Source organism: Conger conger, chromosome 9, assembly GCF_963514075.1.
Source record: "Conger conger chromosome 9, fConCon1.1, whole genome shotgun sequence".
NCBI classification, from domain to species: Eukaryota; Metazoa; Chordata; class Actinopteri; order Anguilliformes; family Congridae; genus Conger; species Conger conger.
Genome location: NC_083768.1, coordinates 52958356 through 52975974, shown reverse-complemented (window position 1 = coordinate 52975974; position 17619 = coordinate 52958356). Strand labels below are relative to the sequence as shown.

Genomic DNA, 17619 nt, shown 5'->3' with positions numbered 1-17619 from the left:
TCTTCTTAATTATGTTCCAAACAGTTGATTTTGGTAAGCTTTTGGCCGATGTCTCTAATCGTTTTATTCTTGTTCCTCAGTCTTATAATGGCTTCTTTGACTTTCATTGGCACAACTTTGGTCCTCATGTTGATAAACAGCTATAATATATTCCAAAGGTGATCGAAAGACTAGAGGAAAGACTAGGTGCTGAGAGCTGTGTTATAGATGCATTTAGGAGGCGATTAACCCCTGAGTGCATTCATTCCTTTTTCATGGTGCAATTTTGATATGGTCTCAGCATATATACCGTTTGAAAACGTTAAAACTCACAGTTCGTTCTGTATGTACCAGGGTCGGATTTGAATTCATTTTTATTCGTATTCCGCTTTCCACAGAAGTCCCAAAATGCACTTTATAGAGTAACAGAAAAGAAGAAAAAAAGGAAAGGTGGGAATACAGGTAACAGGTACCTAACCTAAGCCCCCAAATACAGGTATAAAACTCCCTAGTGGGGAGAAAATCCCTCCCCTCCCTTGCTATTTCGGGCTTTCTGTCTGCTTTGTGGTTTGAAAGTACTTGTAATTGTCACCTCTCATCATATGTGGCCAGGGAGTTAGTCTCTTTCACACTGTAGCTGTTCCCTCTTCCCAACTCACTGATTGAAGACCTTTGTGGGGTGGTGGGAAGGGCAGGTCTGGTGCAGGATTTCAGGTATTGTTTGGCATTTTTAGAATTGTTACATTGGTGATGTAAAACGCATCCCCAGTCCTATTTTCCTGTTTTTTGTCTCTTCCACAGCTCAACTCTAGTTCTGTAGACGATGTGACTTCACACATTGTTATTACCACAGTCGACAGAGCACATTTTAATCTGGGAATGTGTAACAGCACCAACTATGATATTCCTTTCAGCCTCATAGGGACAAGTTAGATGCTTTGGATTCATGCTAATCAACTTTTCACAATACTCCACCTGGGAGAAATCAATAATTTCAAGGAGGACACTCACATCTTTTCTGTGCTAGCAGCTGCCAGTAGTCCAGAATGCACAGGACTTCACAGGAGATTGGATAGCCTGAAAAGATAGCAAGTGATAAATTGTGAATTGCGGAAAAATTCAGTCTACTGTATTACGCACATCAGATAATAAATGCTGGAATTAATTGCACATTGCTACTGCATGTTTACTAACAATGTCCATGTTCTAGGGGAGGGAGAATAGGGGAACCACATGGCCTGTCTGGAGTTTGAGGAAGTTTGAGTAATTGAAAAGGCAATTTGGTTTTATTCACCAAAGGAGCACTCATTCTCACTCCAAAGTTTTCATAGGGACAGATTGAGGACTCCTCTGTCAGCCATTGGGTTATCAATGGTCCGTCAAGCATTGATACAGTCAGTCCTCTCTCTGTCTCTCTCTCTCTCTCTCTCTCTCTCTCTCTCTCTCTCTCGCTCTCTCTCTCTCGCTCGCTCTCTTTATTTTTAATTTGTACTCAAAGTAATGAATTGACGATGATGTTTCAATAAAGGGGCATCAAAGTCAAGTCCCTCTCTCTCTCTCTCATTACTCAGATTTGACATTCTTTATTTAAAATGATACATTTCGGCAAAGAGGATATGTTCTGCATTCCTTTATTAAAAATGTTCAATTACCGGCCTTTGATGACATGAATAAAGTACTGAGTAAATGCTAAGGCCAAAGCACCATCGCATTAGATTTAATTTTCCCCTCTATAAAGGATATAATGGGCAAATGCCCAATTATAAGCTTTTGCAAGGATAAGGAAGCCAGCCTTTCTGACTAATGAGATGATGAAATGATTGTGCAACAGTCAAGGTAACTTCATCCTGTCCTAGCCTGTCCAGAATGACCAGGAGAGGTCAAATGGATGTCAAAAATCTATTTTATATTCCTCTCTGTGAATGAATTGTATTTGAGGACGCTTGAAAACACTTGTTTATGATTACATTTCAGTGACATTTTCTTTGACCCTTGGTTACTGTATTATTAACTCACTTAACCGATGCCCTTATGAAGTGGGAATTTGAGTGTGTATCTCGTTAATTGCAGCAGTAACCATTCAATATCAAATAAATTAAAACCTGGATGCTTAAAAGAAAGCACTAGATGGAAAGGCACTGATCTGATGTTGATATAAAATTCATTGTGCTACAGAGGAGTTGAAAGAAAGCAAGATTACCACCCAATTAATAGAGAGTCTGTAAGCTAACAGCAACATATTGAGCTCTCAATCATGGTCTCATCTCAAACTCTTCATAACCGAGGACAGTATAGTTTGTCTGTCAATTCGAGCATACAAATTGTTTATCATGCAATACTATTGGGGGGGGGGGGGGGAGTATTTTACAAGGACTCTGTGTCTTTTCTTTGGCCAGAAGGTGCTGTGCCTTTGATCCAGGCAGTGTGTGACAGGGTGATAGCTCTGCAGTGCCACTGGTGTCATTATCTTGGTGGTGTGCTAATTGGATTGCCAGACACCTTCAGTCCTGCCTGGAAATAACACCACTGAAAGATGGATAAATATATATATAAATATGTATATATATATATAAATTCTTGTTTTTTTGTGGAGAGCTGCAGCCCAAAGCCAGTCCTCTGGATCCCTCCCACAGGCCGATAAGGACTTCATGTTAGATCACAGGAATCAGGTGGAATGGCTCTATTTTTAGGGTGCTTAATGGGTGCACTTTCAAAAAGCTTAAAAGGGATTTGCATTCGTTTTATGAGAGGAATATTTTTTTCAAAAGCAGAACATGGAGGGTGCATCTCAAACCTGAGGAATGTTGAAGTCGTGATTGAAATTGTGAGCTTGCTCAATCAGTCTAGGTCAAGGTGTAGCTTGCTACAATGGCTCATTAGCACATGGTGCTGCTGCATTGTGGGTGGGAAATGTTTTGATGGTTATGGTAGAGAAATTGTGGCTGATGTTGAAATGTAGAAAGCTGTAGCAAAAGCTTATTGCATATTGGTGCAGTTGTAGTATCATATTTGTCTTCAATTTACAATTTTGTCATTGGTCATGTGCCTTAAGTCAAATCAACTGACAAAAGTGCCTTTCACATTTGGTGGGAGATCACTACTTGAGCAAGCAGTAAGAGCATTTACAATTAAATATGTGACACCTACCAGGTGTATTCCTTGAAATAAAGGGAGGCCTGTTAAGACCAGGAACGATTACTAAAAATATGCTGTTTTAAAAAGCTCAAGTTGATGGCCACAATACAACTATAATGGCAACGACAGGCTATTTACAAAATGTTGTCGTTCATCACTGTGGATGATCACATTGTTATAGTTATAGTTTTGGTTATAGTTATAGTTATAGTTATAGTTCATGGTGTGGACGGGCCTTAAGTATGAAAGGGTGAGCTTAATATGCAGAAAACACCCAGTGAATCTGCCTTCCTGCACTGTGCATTTCTGTTTTTCTTGCGCGCAGCTAGCACCCGCTTCATTTAAATTAGCTTTCTGCCCCCTGCGGCAGTGCTGTTCTTGTGCCCTGGAGGATGGCTTTGCTGATGTAAACTGCAGACACCGGAACAGCAAGAAGAGCTGCCATTGCATCATCCTGTCGGCTGTCACTCACTCTCCCTGCACAATGCTACGGCCAATTATGTGTAATTCCACCTGTATTAATAATCACCAATCTCAAACATTTAAATGTTATATTAATATGTAAATATGATTCATTTAAGAAACTGTCTCTATTGAATATAAATCACTTGAACCCCTGCAGATCATGATTTTTATTCTCGTTACCACGTTAACACCTTTTCAACTTTCGGAAACTGTAATAGCCAACAGACTATTTGTACATTCAGCTTGATGGGCAAAAATGAATAATGATGAATTTCATTTAATAGCCTTAATCGTTTGCTTGCAGAAAATTACACATAATTGTGGTGCACTTTACTGAAAGAAAAGCCATCATGGCAACATTAAGGGCTTTCTGCAGTAATGCTGAGAGAATATTTCCTGATTTACTAATACTAGGTGTGCTAAGTACAAAAATGTGCAATCTTTCTGTGGGAAACAGCATGTTTTTCTATTGGGCAACTGTAAGCTGTAAGAGCGCTCAATTGAATTAAGTATAAGTTGATGGCACTGTTCCATTAGGCAGTGCTTTATCTTTCAATAGGCTAGGGTTTTCTCACATGCTATGTTGGCATAAATATTATGAGATATGAATATGACAGCCTAAAATCCAGTCCCCTCTCTCCGTAAAGTAATGAGATCACCAGCCAGGATTCAAAACATCGCTGTGACGTATATGTGCTGATTTGTTACAGACATGGGTAAGAGGAACCTTCCCATTTTAAAGGGATTTATCGAGCTGCCTTGTAGATCGGTTTATGTAGCCATATATTTTGTGCATAAAGAAAGCTTTATTACGTTATTTTCTGAGGTTTTCATGTTTTCCTCCTAAGTCTGAATCGTGTGCTTAAAAGAAGTTTGGCAAAATCACTGGAGTCCTACACTGGGCTTCTAGATATGCCACATTGATTTCTACAAATATATGGCTGCATACTGTATGAAAAATTATGATCGGCTGACTAAGGCTGTTCTTGAATGACACACTGTATGGTTAGTAAATCTTTTGTAATTTTATTTTAGCCTTTGCGTCAAAACTCTCCAGGAGTAATAGAGTATATCTGACATGCCACTTTGTCTTTTCATTTTTCTGCCACGATTCATAATAATATTACAAATGACTATTAATAGTAACATTCATACATTATAGGAAATTGCTCAGTTCTAATGCTTGGACCCTGATTTATTGTCTGAAATGTATCGATGCAAAATGCGGAATATTCAGGGCTGTGGACTTCCATCTGCTTTGTGAAAAATGTTGAGGCAGTACTATATTTAGACTAATAGGACTAACTGAACTCACTTTTGACAGAGGGGCTGGCTAGTTGCATAGATGTGGACTTGGATGAATCGAGGATATATATTTTTTTTCCTATGCAGGCAGTGGAGAAAAATTCAGGAGAATGACATCATGCTTACAGAACCTTGACACCTCCAGACTCCAGGGGTTTTCGAGCAGAAAGCTGAGATCTTCAATTTTAAGGAAAACAAAATGAGTTCTCATAACTTACTGCACTAGTGATGGGTTTGACGGATGCTGCACATTTCATACCCAAAACCTCAGTGATAGGACCGAGACTGCCTGTTGGCGGTAAACAGTCTTCAAAACGAAACCAAGTTGAACGAAAGTGGGGTGTCTTTCACTGTGAGGGACAGCATTAATTTGTGTCCTTCAGTGTGACATATTTTGGTAACGCTGGACACAGTGTTAAAGAGAAATACTGGTTCCTTACTTATTACTGGTGCAGTAGATAGAACTGTCGCCTCACAGCAAGTAGGTCCTGGGTTTGAATGCAAAACCGAGCCTTTCTGTGTGTAGTTTGAAGGCTCTCCTCGCGTCTGTGTAGGTTTCCTCCGGTTAATCTGGTTTCCTTCCACAGTCCAATGACATACAGATTAGAGCAGGGCGTCGCGGTAAGAGAGTACTATTTTATTTTTATAACTAGCAGTTAATAAATAAAATAAATGTGCATCCATGACAGGTGGGTAGGTTTCACAGGTTAGCTTCATGTTAACCCTCATATTAAGTTGAGATTTTATGACTTCCTTTATGTCTGAATTGACACAAAATTACTGTTATATAACTTTGTGTGTCGCCTTCTTACTTTTTCCCAAATGCCTTTTATTCATAAATATGAGAAATCTGTGAGAAACTTGTAATTTCACTTAATATAAGTAAGTGAAAATTAGAAGAAAATATACAACTATTTTTATTTTTACATTTTATACAGCTGCAAAGCTAACCTCACACAACAACTTTGTATGCAAAGTTTGTAAAGAACCTAGAATTACATTTATTTCATGTTGATTGCTTAATCCCACCAAATTCAAAATGAGAAAAATAATACAGTATCCAGAATTGAAAAAGGTTAACTGGTCTCTAAGAGATGTCAAACACTGAATGGGATCATATAGACCCCAAACATAATATGAAGGTTAAGCTCCTCCATCCCTCCTCCTCTCCCCCTCTCCCAGGTACCCACCGAGGCTGGGCGGCGGTGCAGATGCGGCTCCTCCACGAGCTGGTGTATGCGTCACGGCGCATGGGCAACCCCGCCCTGTCCGTCCGACACCTGTCCTTCCTCCTGCAGACCATGCTGGACTTCCTGTCAGATCAAGGTCAGCCTCTTCCCTTGTCTCCCGCTGTTTCCCATCTCCCCCTCGCGTAGGACGAGCAGACGTCCGCTGGAGGACCTTCCGGATTATTTAGAAACATTGCCACCGTGGCGCTTTGAACTGGCCGCCAATCAACAGAGCGCAAACGACTCAGAGCGAAGGGTTAAAAAATTCATATTGTATACCATAGTTGTCTTCTCTGCTTGCTGTTATTTATTACCACTTCAGTGATTAGCTTATGGTCACTGTTTTTTCAGGTTTTTTCATTACTATATATTTGGCTATATGGTAACTTCAGTTTGGGATTCATCAGCTGGGAGTTTAAAGTTTCTCAATCCTAACTGTGGAGTTTGTGCTGGTTAAATAAATCTGATTCCCATTCACAGAGAGGAGAGAGCAGAGAGAGATTTACTGTTAAGATTTACTCAACAGATTTATTGTGTGGGTAGAGAGGTTCTTACTGGATAGCGGTATGAGTTTGGATTCGGGCCAGAGTCGCACCCAGATGTTGTTTTCTCAAAATCTCAATCTCATCTTGAGCTAGCAAAGCTTTCAGTAGGACTCATGCACTAATGCAGTAGAATGCCATGATTGCTAGCCATTAGCCACAGGACACTCAGAGGCTTGCTCAGCATGCGATTCTGGACTGTGGGGCACATCACCGTACAAAACATTGAGTAATTCAGCTGAATGAACCAAGAAGGTCTCAATATTTATTTTTGAACTGTGTTGCTTCTCAGTTCATAAAATGCTAATAGTCAACTTTTATGGACATATAATCTTTAGGAACTACTCTGTTAACCATTAGCAGCTGACTTAATGCCCAATAATCATTTGTGTCTATGTTGTGAGCTGTGAGCTGTAATGCAGAGCAATCACTGGCCCCCTCCAGGTACAGTATTCATATGGACTATTTATGTATGCGTATGCATTTCAGCATTTCTCTGATTCTTGCTCACAATGGCTGTTGGTCACCTTATTTGGTTGTTATTAAGATATGTTAAGATACAGTTCCCTCCATAATGTTTGGGACAAAGACTTGTTTGCCTCTATACTCCACAATTTGAGATTTGTAATAAAGAAATCACTTGTGGTTAAAGTGCACATTGTCAGATTTTAATAAAGGGCATTTTTTTTAATACATTTTGGTTTCACCATGTCGAAATTACAGCAGTGTTTAAGCATAGTCCCCCCCACAATCTTTCCACAAGACTTTCAGGGCATCATAATGTTTCGGACACAGCAATGTTATGTAAATGATATAGTCACATTTAATACTTTGTTGCTTATCCTTTGCATGAAATGATTGTTTGAAGTTTGCGATTCTTGGACCAGTTGCTGGGTGTCTTCTCTGGTGATGCTCTGCCAGGCCAGTATTGTAGCCATCTTTAGCTCATGCTCGTTTTTGGCGGCTAGTCCCCTTAATTTTTCACTTCAGCGTAAAAAAGGCATGCTAAATTGCATTCAGATTGGGTGATTGGCCAATAAATAATCTTTTGGCTTTGAAAAACGGCTTTGTTGTTTTAGCAGTATGTTTGGGATCATTGTCTTGCTACAGAATGAATCGCCGGCCAATGAGTTTTGAGGCATTCGCTTGAACTTCAGCAGATACGTTACATTACATTACATTACACAGATAGATGTGCCTATACACTTCTTTTTCTGCAATTCATTTTGCTCCTACAATCAGCAGTTATATCATCAATGAACATAAGTGAGTATATACATATCCAGTACCTTCAGCAGCCGTACATGCCCAGGCCATAACAACCCCACCACCGTGTTTCACAGATTAGGTGGTATGCTTTGGATCATCTGATATGTTAATTATCCTCTCATCTGTCCCCGAGACCTTTTTCCAGAACCATGGTTGCTCTTTTAAGTACTTAAGTACTGTAACCTGGCTTTCCTGTTTTTGCAGCTAACCAGTGGTTTGCATCTTGCAGTGTAGCCTCTGTATTTCTGTTCATGAAGTCTTCTGTGGACAGTGGTCATTGACAAATCCACGCCTGACTCCTGAAGAGTTTCTGATCTGTCGGATAAGTGTTCAGGTATTTTTCTTTATTATGGAGAGAAGTCCATGCCAGTCCCTTCTTAATTATGTTCTAAACAGTTGATTTTGGTAAGCCTAATGTTTGGTCGATGTCCCTAACAGTTTCCTTCTTGTTTCTCAGTCTCATAATGGCTTCCTTGACTGAAATCTAAAATTGTGGCAATTCAACTCATAATGGGTCTTTGTCCCAAACATTATGGAGGGCACTGTATGTGATGCAGTTATTCACACTCAATTATTTTTGGTTGTTGCCAACAAAAATAGATCTGCATTATCTTGCTGCTAAGTTCATCTCAGTATTTGGGAACTTTTTTTATTTTTTATTCTGGTGCTCCATGGTTTTGTGTTTCATTGGGGAGGCAGTTTATGCTATGAAACAAAAAATCCATGTCATCACCGTGGGGAGTGGCAGCCATTCGTAGAGAGATGAACACCAATCAAAACTCTGTCATTTCATACTTAGTAACTTACTAAATGAAGGCGGAGTCCACACGCTACACAAATGTATTGATCATTTCTGATGACGGGCCTCAAATGGAGTGCTCACATGAATCAGAATCAGAATAAATTACTTTTCAACTATGACATTGGTTTAATCCACTCACTGAGCACTGAGGTATTTATTAGACTTATATTTGTGACTTCTTGGTCTTCTGATTAAGAGGTTTGTCATGTCCAGAGATTCTCTTCTGCATACCACTGTTGTAATGCCTGGTTATGTCACCTTCCTGTCAGCTTTGACCAGTCTGCTGCTCACTGGATGTTTTTTATTTTTTGCACCATTCTCTGCAAAATCTAGAGACTGTTATGTGTGTAAATCCCAGAAGATCGGCCATTTCTGAGATACTCAAACCACCCTGTCAAGCACCAACAATCAGTCCACGGTCAAAGTGACTTAGATCACATTTCTTCTCCATTCTGACATTTGGTCTGAAAAACAGCTAAACATCTTGACCATGTCTGCATGTTTTTATACATTTAGTTGCTGCCATATGATTGGCTGGTTAAATATTTGCATTAACAATATTGTGTACTGGTCTACCAAATAAAGTGCTCAGTGAGCATCTATTTTTTTATGTTTTTAGGCAGGTGGCAATATTTTTAAGCCCACTCCATCTAATGGACTGAAGGGGACCGCCTCATTTTACACTTTTTCATCTTTGTCAAGGGGTCTGAATAAATCTCCAGTTGATTATATGTTTTCTTTTATTGTTGCAAGGGCAGTGTATCGTGAATAACGGCACAGCTTCATGGCCAGTAAGGATTAAGTACAAAATAAGGAGTCAAGGGTCGATTGGATTGAGTCTGTAAGCAAGTGAATGAGAAAACGTATTGTATGAAGACCATATTCTCCTCATGTACACCGGTGATAAATGATTGAACAGCACTACCCATTGATGCTGCATTGAAGAGATGTATTTTGCTTGTAATGTTTGTCTCATACTGTGAATGAACACCGTAAGGAGGAAAGGAAAGATTTGTTTCAGCTGGGTCATTCATTTTTATTTTTATATTTGCATACAGCTTATTTTTATCCCCCCTCAAACTCCCAAATTTGGGATCTTTCAAGATAAGAATGAAACACCTGTCTCTGTTTACAACACATGCTGTGAAGAGTGTGCATTAGCCAACGGACTGAGAATGTGTTGCCATGGGGACAGAAGTACTTTAGTACTGTAGTTTTATTTCAGTCAGTTGCAAGGTAATATTGTTAGAAATGTCATAAATCATGCAAAATGAGTTTATTTTCACACCCATAAAATCGATGTAGGTTGCTTAGTTCATAATATGTTTGTTCGGTTGCTATTAATTCCACATAACGTGAGTTGATAAATGAAACCATTCAGAAAATATTTTTTTTTGCTAAGAAAAATCTTTCCTGAATTACAGGTTGGCGGTAGAGGGAGTGTAGATGCAGTGTTTATCCTCGAGGTGTTAGCCTCCTAGTTCTGGGCTTTTTGATTTAGGTACTCACCCGTGCAGTCCTTTACCCGCCTTGGTGATGACATAATGGAGGTGCATGTAATCCTCTGCTGGAGAGAGCGCGAGCAGCATTAAATATTTATCCCCGTTTGCAGGAGCAGCGCGCGGCTGACTGCTCGTTTCGGCGCGCTGGCCTCCGCCGGCCTCCGCCGGCCTTTTCCGAAGGCGCGGTTCACCTGCGGTTACACTGCTAACACAGGCCGACAGTTCACTCATACCGGACAGGTGCGCTTCAGGCCGTTTATGTGGGATTATCGCTGAACAGACAGGACTGGGAGGGGTCAGTTATAAACAAGCTCACTCTGCGCAATATGAATGAGTGATATCAGAACAGCATGGCTAAACCTGCTGTAGGAGAGTGTAATTGGCTAGTTTTTATATGACCAATTCATTACTTGAAAACAGTTTCCGGCAGTTCACATCATTTCAGCGGTTTCATTTGGTTACAATTATGAGCCAAAATGAAAGTCTTTTTTTGCAAGGCTATGAAACATTAAATATGGCATCAGAACTGGAATGGAATGCCCTGAAAAAAGCAAAACAATACATTTTGTCTTACATTTAGACTTAATCTTATTTCTATTACTTTTTGCTAAATGGGACAAAAATAACTGCCAATGAGGTGAGAAAGGTTGACTCATTTCAAGATTTGCCAATGGGGTGAGAAAATTTCACTTGTCAAGCAAACCATAATATTTTATATTTAAGAGACAAGGAATAAGGATTTACATCTTATTACCAGACTAAAATTTCAATTTTTTGCAGTGTGAAACTGGCCATCAAAATGGCACCGGAATGTTTTACATTTCTCCTGCGCCCTGGCCTCAGGCCACCCCAGGGCCACAGCCCTCCCAAACGTGGGGAAAGGCTCAGTTATTTTCTGCCTTCGCCCCGCATTATTCATGCTGCAGTGCTCATTTTTGCACAATGGCTATTATCCATTGCATCCTGCTGTACCGACAACTTAGGAGCAACCTTGAGAGATTTATGGGCGTCTCTCGCTGCCTCACATGGCGGGATGATTTACAGTCTCGTCACATTAATGCGAGAGTGTAACTCCTAGCCCTGGTTAATGCTAACGCTACAAGAACTTTGTTTAAAAAAAGCAATTTTAAAGCAAAGATTTTTTTGACTGGGTATGTGTTGTACTTTACTCTCTCAGTACACCCAGGGCTAGGTCTAGTTGTTTACCATTCAAGAAAGGCTTGGCATTCCAGGCTTGGCTGTATCCTTGCAGGACTTATAATAATGAAGGTAAAAAATGACCCAAAAGTTCACTTTCAAAGCAAGTTTATGAGAGGAATCACAAGTCGCCGCAGCATGAGAGAATGTTCAGCTCCCAATCCGCTGCAAGCTGAACTGCCAAACCCCACATCAGAGCTTAGCGGTCAAGATGGAGGTTGCTCTTTAGTGCTTTTTAATGTCACTTTTCGGAAAGGCGGAGCTTTGAATTTGGGTAAGCTCCTTTTTCAAAAGACTTGTCTGCGGCTGCACCTTTGAAGCCTTGGCCGTGACATTAAAAACGCAACTCAAATGTTTTATTTAAGTGTGCCTTTTCGTTGTGTGCTTGATGACAGGGTTCAGTGGTTCCCCGGGCCACGTGAAGGGGACTGCGGCGTCTAATTGGTGCCGAGTCGCTCATCCTGTCCTCGTGTGGGGGCAGGCCCGTCGTGGGTGGGCGCGACCTCAGGAGCACCCGTTTGGCTATGTGCCGAAAGTCTTCTTTTCCAAAGACAGAAACACATTAGCCGAGTTTGGGCATTCTTTTTTTGTGTGAAGGGCACATTGAATCTGGTTTGGTACCAGGCACCCTGCTGTTGTAGATCTTTCCATATTAACCTGAACTTGTAGTTTTTTGGCGCTCTCTGCTAGGCAGGAAATGACATCATCACAACACACTATTTTGCCTTTGTTATTTCCCACAATTTAAATGGGATTAATAGCGAATCTGGCATTTTTCAGCCTCAGTTTTTTGCTCATGAGTGTCCGGTCATAGCAATCCTTTTTTCAATTTTAGTTGTGAATATTTTTTGGAAGAACTTCAGGGATTGAGACATTTTTTGTTACTATTACTGTCCCAGAGTTTGCAAAAAAAAGAAAGAAAAGAACTAAAAGACAAAGCGGATTAATCCAATTGTGTGCGGGATACCAGAAGAGGGAGCTAAAAATATGTCTACTGTATCTTCCACTGAAGAATCTATCTGCTAATTAAGGCTGTTGGACGAAGTGTAGGCTGGTTTTCTTGAGCTGAAGAGATACAGTATGAGTCTCTAGTTTTATTCTAGATACTGATTACATGGTAGAGCAGTCAGGAAGTAATACTGCTAAAGTACTTCAAAACACCTTTGTGTTTCTGACAATGCCCTGTGCAAAGCAAAAAGCATGCTCTTTCCACAACGGAAAAAAGCAGTATATCAATGAATATACATTATTTACCATATTGGCATTTGGCAGACGCTCTTATCCAGAGCGACGTACAGTTGATTAGACTAAGCAGGAGACAATCCTCCCCTGGAGCAATGCAGGGTTAAGGGCCTTGCTCTGGGGCCCAACGGCTGTGCGGATCTTAGACCGGGATTAGAACCACCGACCTTGCGTGTCCCAGTCATTTACCTTACCTACAGGCCGCCCCCAATATACTCATATTCTTTTTACTAGCAGCAACACTGATTTTTTTGAGACTTCAAACACTTGTTATTTGTCATTTTCCTCTGCTTCGTATGAGATATTGGTTAATTTAATAAATTCTTTTGTAAACACTTTCTGTGACAAGCACCCAGCCTTAATGGTTGAGAATGGTCCCTACCTTATGATAATTTCTTGTTTGGGGAGTTGAAATAGTGTTGATTCTTTCAGTGCATCTTCTATGCCTATGCATGTGTCTTAGATTTTTTTGCACTGTAATTGTGGCTGCTTTTTACTGGTGAAGATATTTCAGACAAAAATCAACCCTTTGTTCATTTCAACTTTTAAATTTATTTTTTATTACATTACATGTCGTTTGGCAGATGCTTTTATCCAAAGCGACTTACAGTTGATTAGACTAAGCAGGAGACAATCCTTGGATCTTATTGTGGCTACACTGGGGATCAAACCACTGATCTTGCAGGTCCCAGTCATGTACTTTAACCACCAGCTGCGCTTACAATGGCCCGGCTTGAGCAGTCAGGGTGGGCCTGAGTGGCATTTTGGGGGGTCGAAATACCATTATAAATTTCAACCAATTTTTTTTTTTTCAGCTAAAAGGATATATTCAAATATGTAATAAAAAATTGCCCAGGGCTCTGTCCCATGTCCAACTCTGTTAACCAGATTAGTTTGTTGACATTTTGGTTTTGCAAAAAACAGCTCACAGTTTAGGCAGACTTACCGGGGAAAAAGGGTCTTCAATCCAAAACTGCAAAATCCTTGATTCGGGGTAAGATGCTGCGCATAGATCACTATATCATTGGTCTCCAAGGTACACAGATATAAGTACTCCCATAGGGCTGATGCACCCAGCTAGCTCCTAACCTTAGCAACGGCCTGCTGATTCCAGTTACTGAATGTTAGCTCAGAATGTTACTGATGTTTTGTGATGTTTTGCCTATAACTGAGATTTAGAATCATAAAAACCAAGTGTATAATTTATTTCAAATCATACTTACGGTTTTGTATGTTTGTAGAACTGAATTATATGGGGGATTGAGTATATTACAAAGAGACACTGTAGTTAATATGGAAATATCCAGGGTGGGCCAAGCTTGTGATTGGGTGGGCCAGGCCAAACCCAGCCCATTCGTAGAGCCGGGCCTGTATGTACCTGTTATTTGCACAATCCTCTGTTAAATGCATATGCATTAAGAAGAGAAGCACACCTTGTGATGACTCAACTACATGACACGCGTACTTTGGTTACAGCCCTGTGTGCCTCTTTGATACATACGTCCCATGTTTCTGTGGCAGTGCGTCATACCTGTGCCTGAAAATAGGCTTCGTAAATCTGGCTCTGAATATCCAAAAGAGGGATAATTTCACAAAATCAAACAGTCTCTTTTAGCCATTTGATTCCATTGCTATGAATGTCTTTTATTGGATTCTTGATAGTTTTTTGATAATTGGTCTTTTATACAGAAGACTTTTGTTGCAGGATGGGGGAGGGGCGGAATCTTGCACATTATTTGCACTTAAAAACCCTAATGATTGAATCATTACTTGCACAATGATTTCAGCATCACCAGAGTCCCATATGCACAATACAAATATATATTTTCTCATGGAAACAATAAGAGAGAAAATGCTTTTCTGCAGCACCCATTCTGAGTTCTATGCAGCGTAATAGAATACATATGTGAGGTGCGAATTACTTCGCAAAATCTAATTTACATCCTCGTTCCCCTTTTGATTCTTTGTATAGGTTATTCAATAGAGTGAGGTGTGGCTTATGGCAAAAAAAGCTGTTAGAACTTGTCCTCACTGAATCCCACTGTGTTTATTGCACATACTAAAATTTGCATCTAAACCCCCCCCCCCCCCCCATTGGTTGAGTCATACAACTTTCTTCAAAAACAAGCAATGATGCCACTGCAATGTCATATTCTACACACGAAAGACACCTGGCTATACTGAGGGGTGACACCCCATTCGGTCTCTGAGCTAATTCCACACGCAGCCCAGGTTTAAGCAAGATATTTACAAGTGCTTTGTCCTTTGCACTTTTGAAACGTCTTTGTCTCCAAATAGAGGGCAAAACGTCTCCCCAGCGAAGCCTTTCTAGGAAGCCTTAATAGCGTTGTGCTAGAACGTTCCTTTGCATTTCAGTTTACTTGGTTCCAAACCGCTGATTGAATGCAGGTTGTGCCTGACAGTTGCTGTAGAAGAAGGGGGCGGAGGGGTCAAACTGTCTCGTCTGGCAGGTAGTGTCCTTCCTCAGTGAGGTCTGCCACGAGCTGAACACAAAGTTTGTCATTGAAACACGACTGAGCAAATGAAGCACGTCTGCACGAGGGACCCTGCCAGTGGAGTTTGTTCCTTTTTTGGCCCCTGCTGACACTGCTCAGTCAGCTCTCCTGGCCTGGAGCACTGTCGCGCTAAGGTCTTGTGTTTTCCTAGGCATAGCAGTACCTTGTGGCATGTTTCTGTGTGTGTGAGGTATGTCTGTGTATGTCTGGTTTGTCTGTGCGTATGTGTGTGTGTGTGTGTGTGTGTCCTTGCACTCCAAGGCTGCAAGGATCTTTTGAAAAAAACACACTGTAAATTAATAAAATATCATAAAAATCTGCTCGCAGGTGTACCATAGACAGCATAAAATGCCTGACTGAGTAAAATAAGCATTGAGTACTTGATGGCTGTTAAGGACAATTTTGCCACCCCCCACATAAAAAGTCTTAAGTAGAAAACATGGACGTTCCCATCTAAGTAAAACCATTTAAAGCCTGCTATTAAATCCATATCCGTGCATGTCTTGGTTATTAATTATCTGAAAATAATGAACTCAGAAACTCATTACTAGAACTGTAATGCTACGGCCATCGGGAAATAATAAGAGCACATTAGCCAATATGAGTAGGCTTGCACTTAGAGATGGAATTAGAAATTGCACCGATAATATAAGAAGATTGCGAAAAGCAATGACAAATAGCTCTCGGGAGGCTATCTCACATCGCAGTCGGTGTACAGGTCCTGCTGAATCCTCTGGTGAATCTTAATGTTTTTACTTTTCATTTACAAAGAAATACTGGTTTTACAGCAAGCATGTTTATTATTATTATTATTTTATTTTATTTTTTTCTATTTTCTTTATGCATGCAGGGTTGGTCTGGTTATTCAGCAGTAAGGTTTTTTCTATCTATTTCCTTATTTTTTATTATTATTATTTTTTTAAACACATTGTGGCACGTTGGCTCGGTTTGCAGAAAGGAAGAATGGCAATCTGAGGGACCATCACATCACAAATCAGTCCAGGTGTGATAAGGTGTGCTTCTTAACACAGTAGGCGGCGACGACTGGGGAACCGTCGCCATACGAGAGGGAGCTGTTTGTAGGGAGCTATCCTGAAAGTGAAGCTGAAAAGCTACCTTTCAGGTTTTGCTTTACTTTGCCTTTATTATTTTAGTTTGTCATTTTTACCTGGATCCCATGAGGGTGGAGGGAGAAGACTTTTTTTTTTTGTTTGTTTACCAGTTACATGCTCTCTCTTTCTCCTCCCCGGTCCTGTGAACGAAAAAAATGCCGGTCCCCTCCAAACGTATTGGAACAGCAAGGTCAATTCCTTTGTTTTTGCTATGTACATGAGATGACAGGTCCAAATTTCACCTTTTATTTCCTGCTACTTTTATATAGATTTGTTAAACATATCACCTTTTTTATCAGACCCCCCAATTTTTAGGTGAGCAAAAGTTTTGGAACGTGTGACTGACAGGTGTTTCTTGATTACCTAACCTGAACTGCTGCCTATGAAGGTTTTGCCTATGAAGACTGCATTTCTGTTCAAAAAGATGAAGACCAGAGAGCCGACTTTGGGAGAAAAGCAAACCATTTTCTAGCTTAGGAAAGAGGGGATAGGGGATAGCTTGTACAACAACTTATAATTATAATAATTAGAAGGCCAAGTCAATCACCAATCACCCCCCCCCCCCCAACTGAAAGAGGCTGCAGTAAAAGTCTGGAAAAGCATCACAAAAGAAGAATGCAACAGTTTTTGTGTTCAGTGGGTCACAGGCAGTTATTGTTGATTTCTTACCTGTGTGAAAGACACAGGAAAGAAATCAACTCAAAGTAGATGTGGCAAACTGTGAAAAATCTGGTACGGCCAGATTTAAGTAAATGTAAGAATGTGGATACTATGGTAATTCATACCCCAGTCAAGTTAATGCTTGCAGACAGTGCCTGTGTCTGAATCAGTGCACTTCTCTAGTACCTTCACCTGTATCTGGAAGTGAACTTACTGTAAGATTCAGGTTCTATGGTAGGTCAGTGTAAGTAACATGACCTCGGCCTTGTAACCTTTTTATTTTGCTCGTATGCTAGCTGAGTGTCATGGATAGGATAGGAACCCGCTGATTTTAGAGTTAGCCCTGAATTGTTGCTTGTTAAGTTGGTGAACAGTCTGACCCCTGGTTTTGAATTTTGCTCGTTCTGGGTGGCAGGCAGTGTCCCAAACTACACTTTAGAAAAACGTCACAATTTACAGTCAGTTTACATGAATTGGCATTAACTAATGTAGTTGTTGACATGAATTACAAATGAAGTACAAATTTAATCATTATGGATGGAATTTAGTTAATGTATTTGTTAACTCCTAATATGTATTAGTTAGGAAATTACCTTAATATCCCTACATTAGCAAACCACAGGATAAACATTAGAAATCATTAGTTAACCATTAACAAATATAT

The 17619-nt window shown here is 40.3% G+C and overlaps 1 protein-coding gene across 2 annotated transcripts in view; it reads left to right on the top strand.

Moving 5' to 3' along the window:
• trappc9 (trafficking protein particle complex subunit 9) overlaps positions 1–17619 on the top strand; it is a 324830-nt gene that overhangs the window by 43577 nt on the left and 263634 nt on the right. For both annotated transcript variants that reach the window (XM_061255361.1, XM_061255360.1), the window contains one exon: positions 6067–6210. In XM_061255361.1, coding sequence (XP_061111345.1) covers positions 6067–6210 — 144 coding nt within the window. The remainder of the gene's footprint in view (positions 1–6066; positions 6211–17619) is intronic.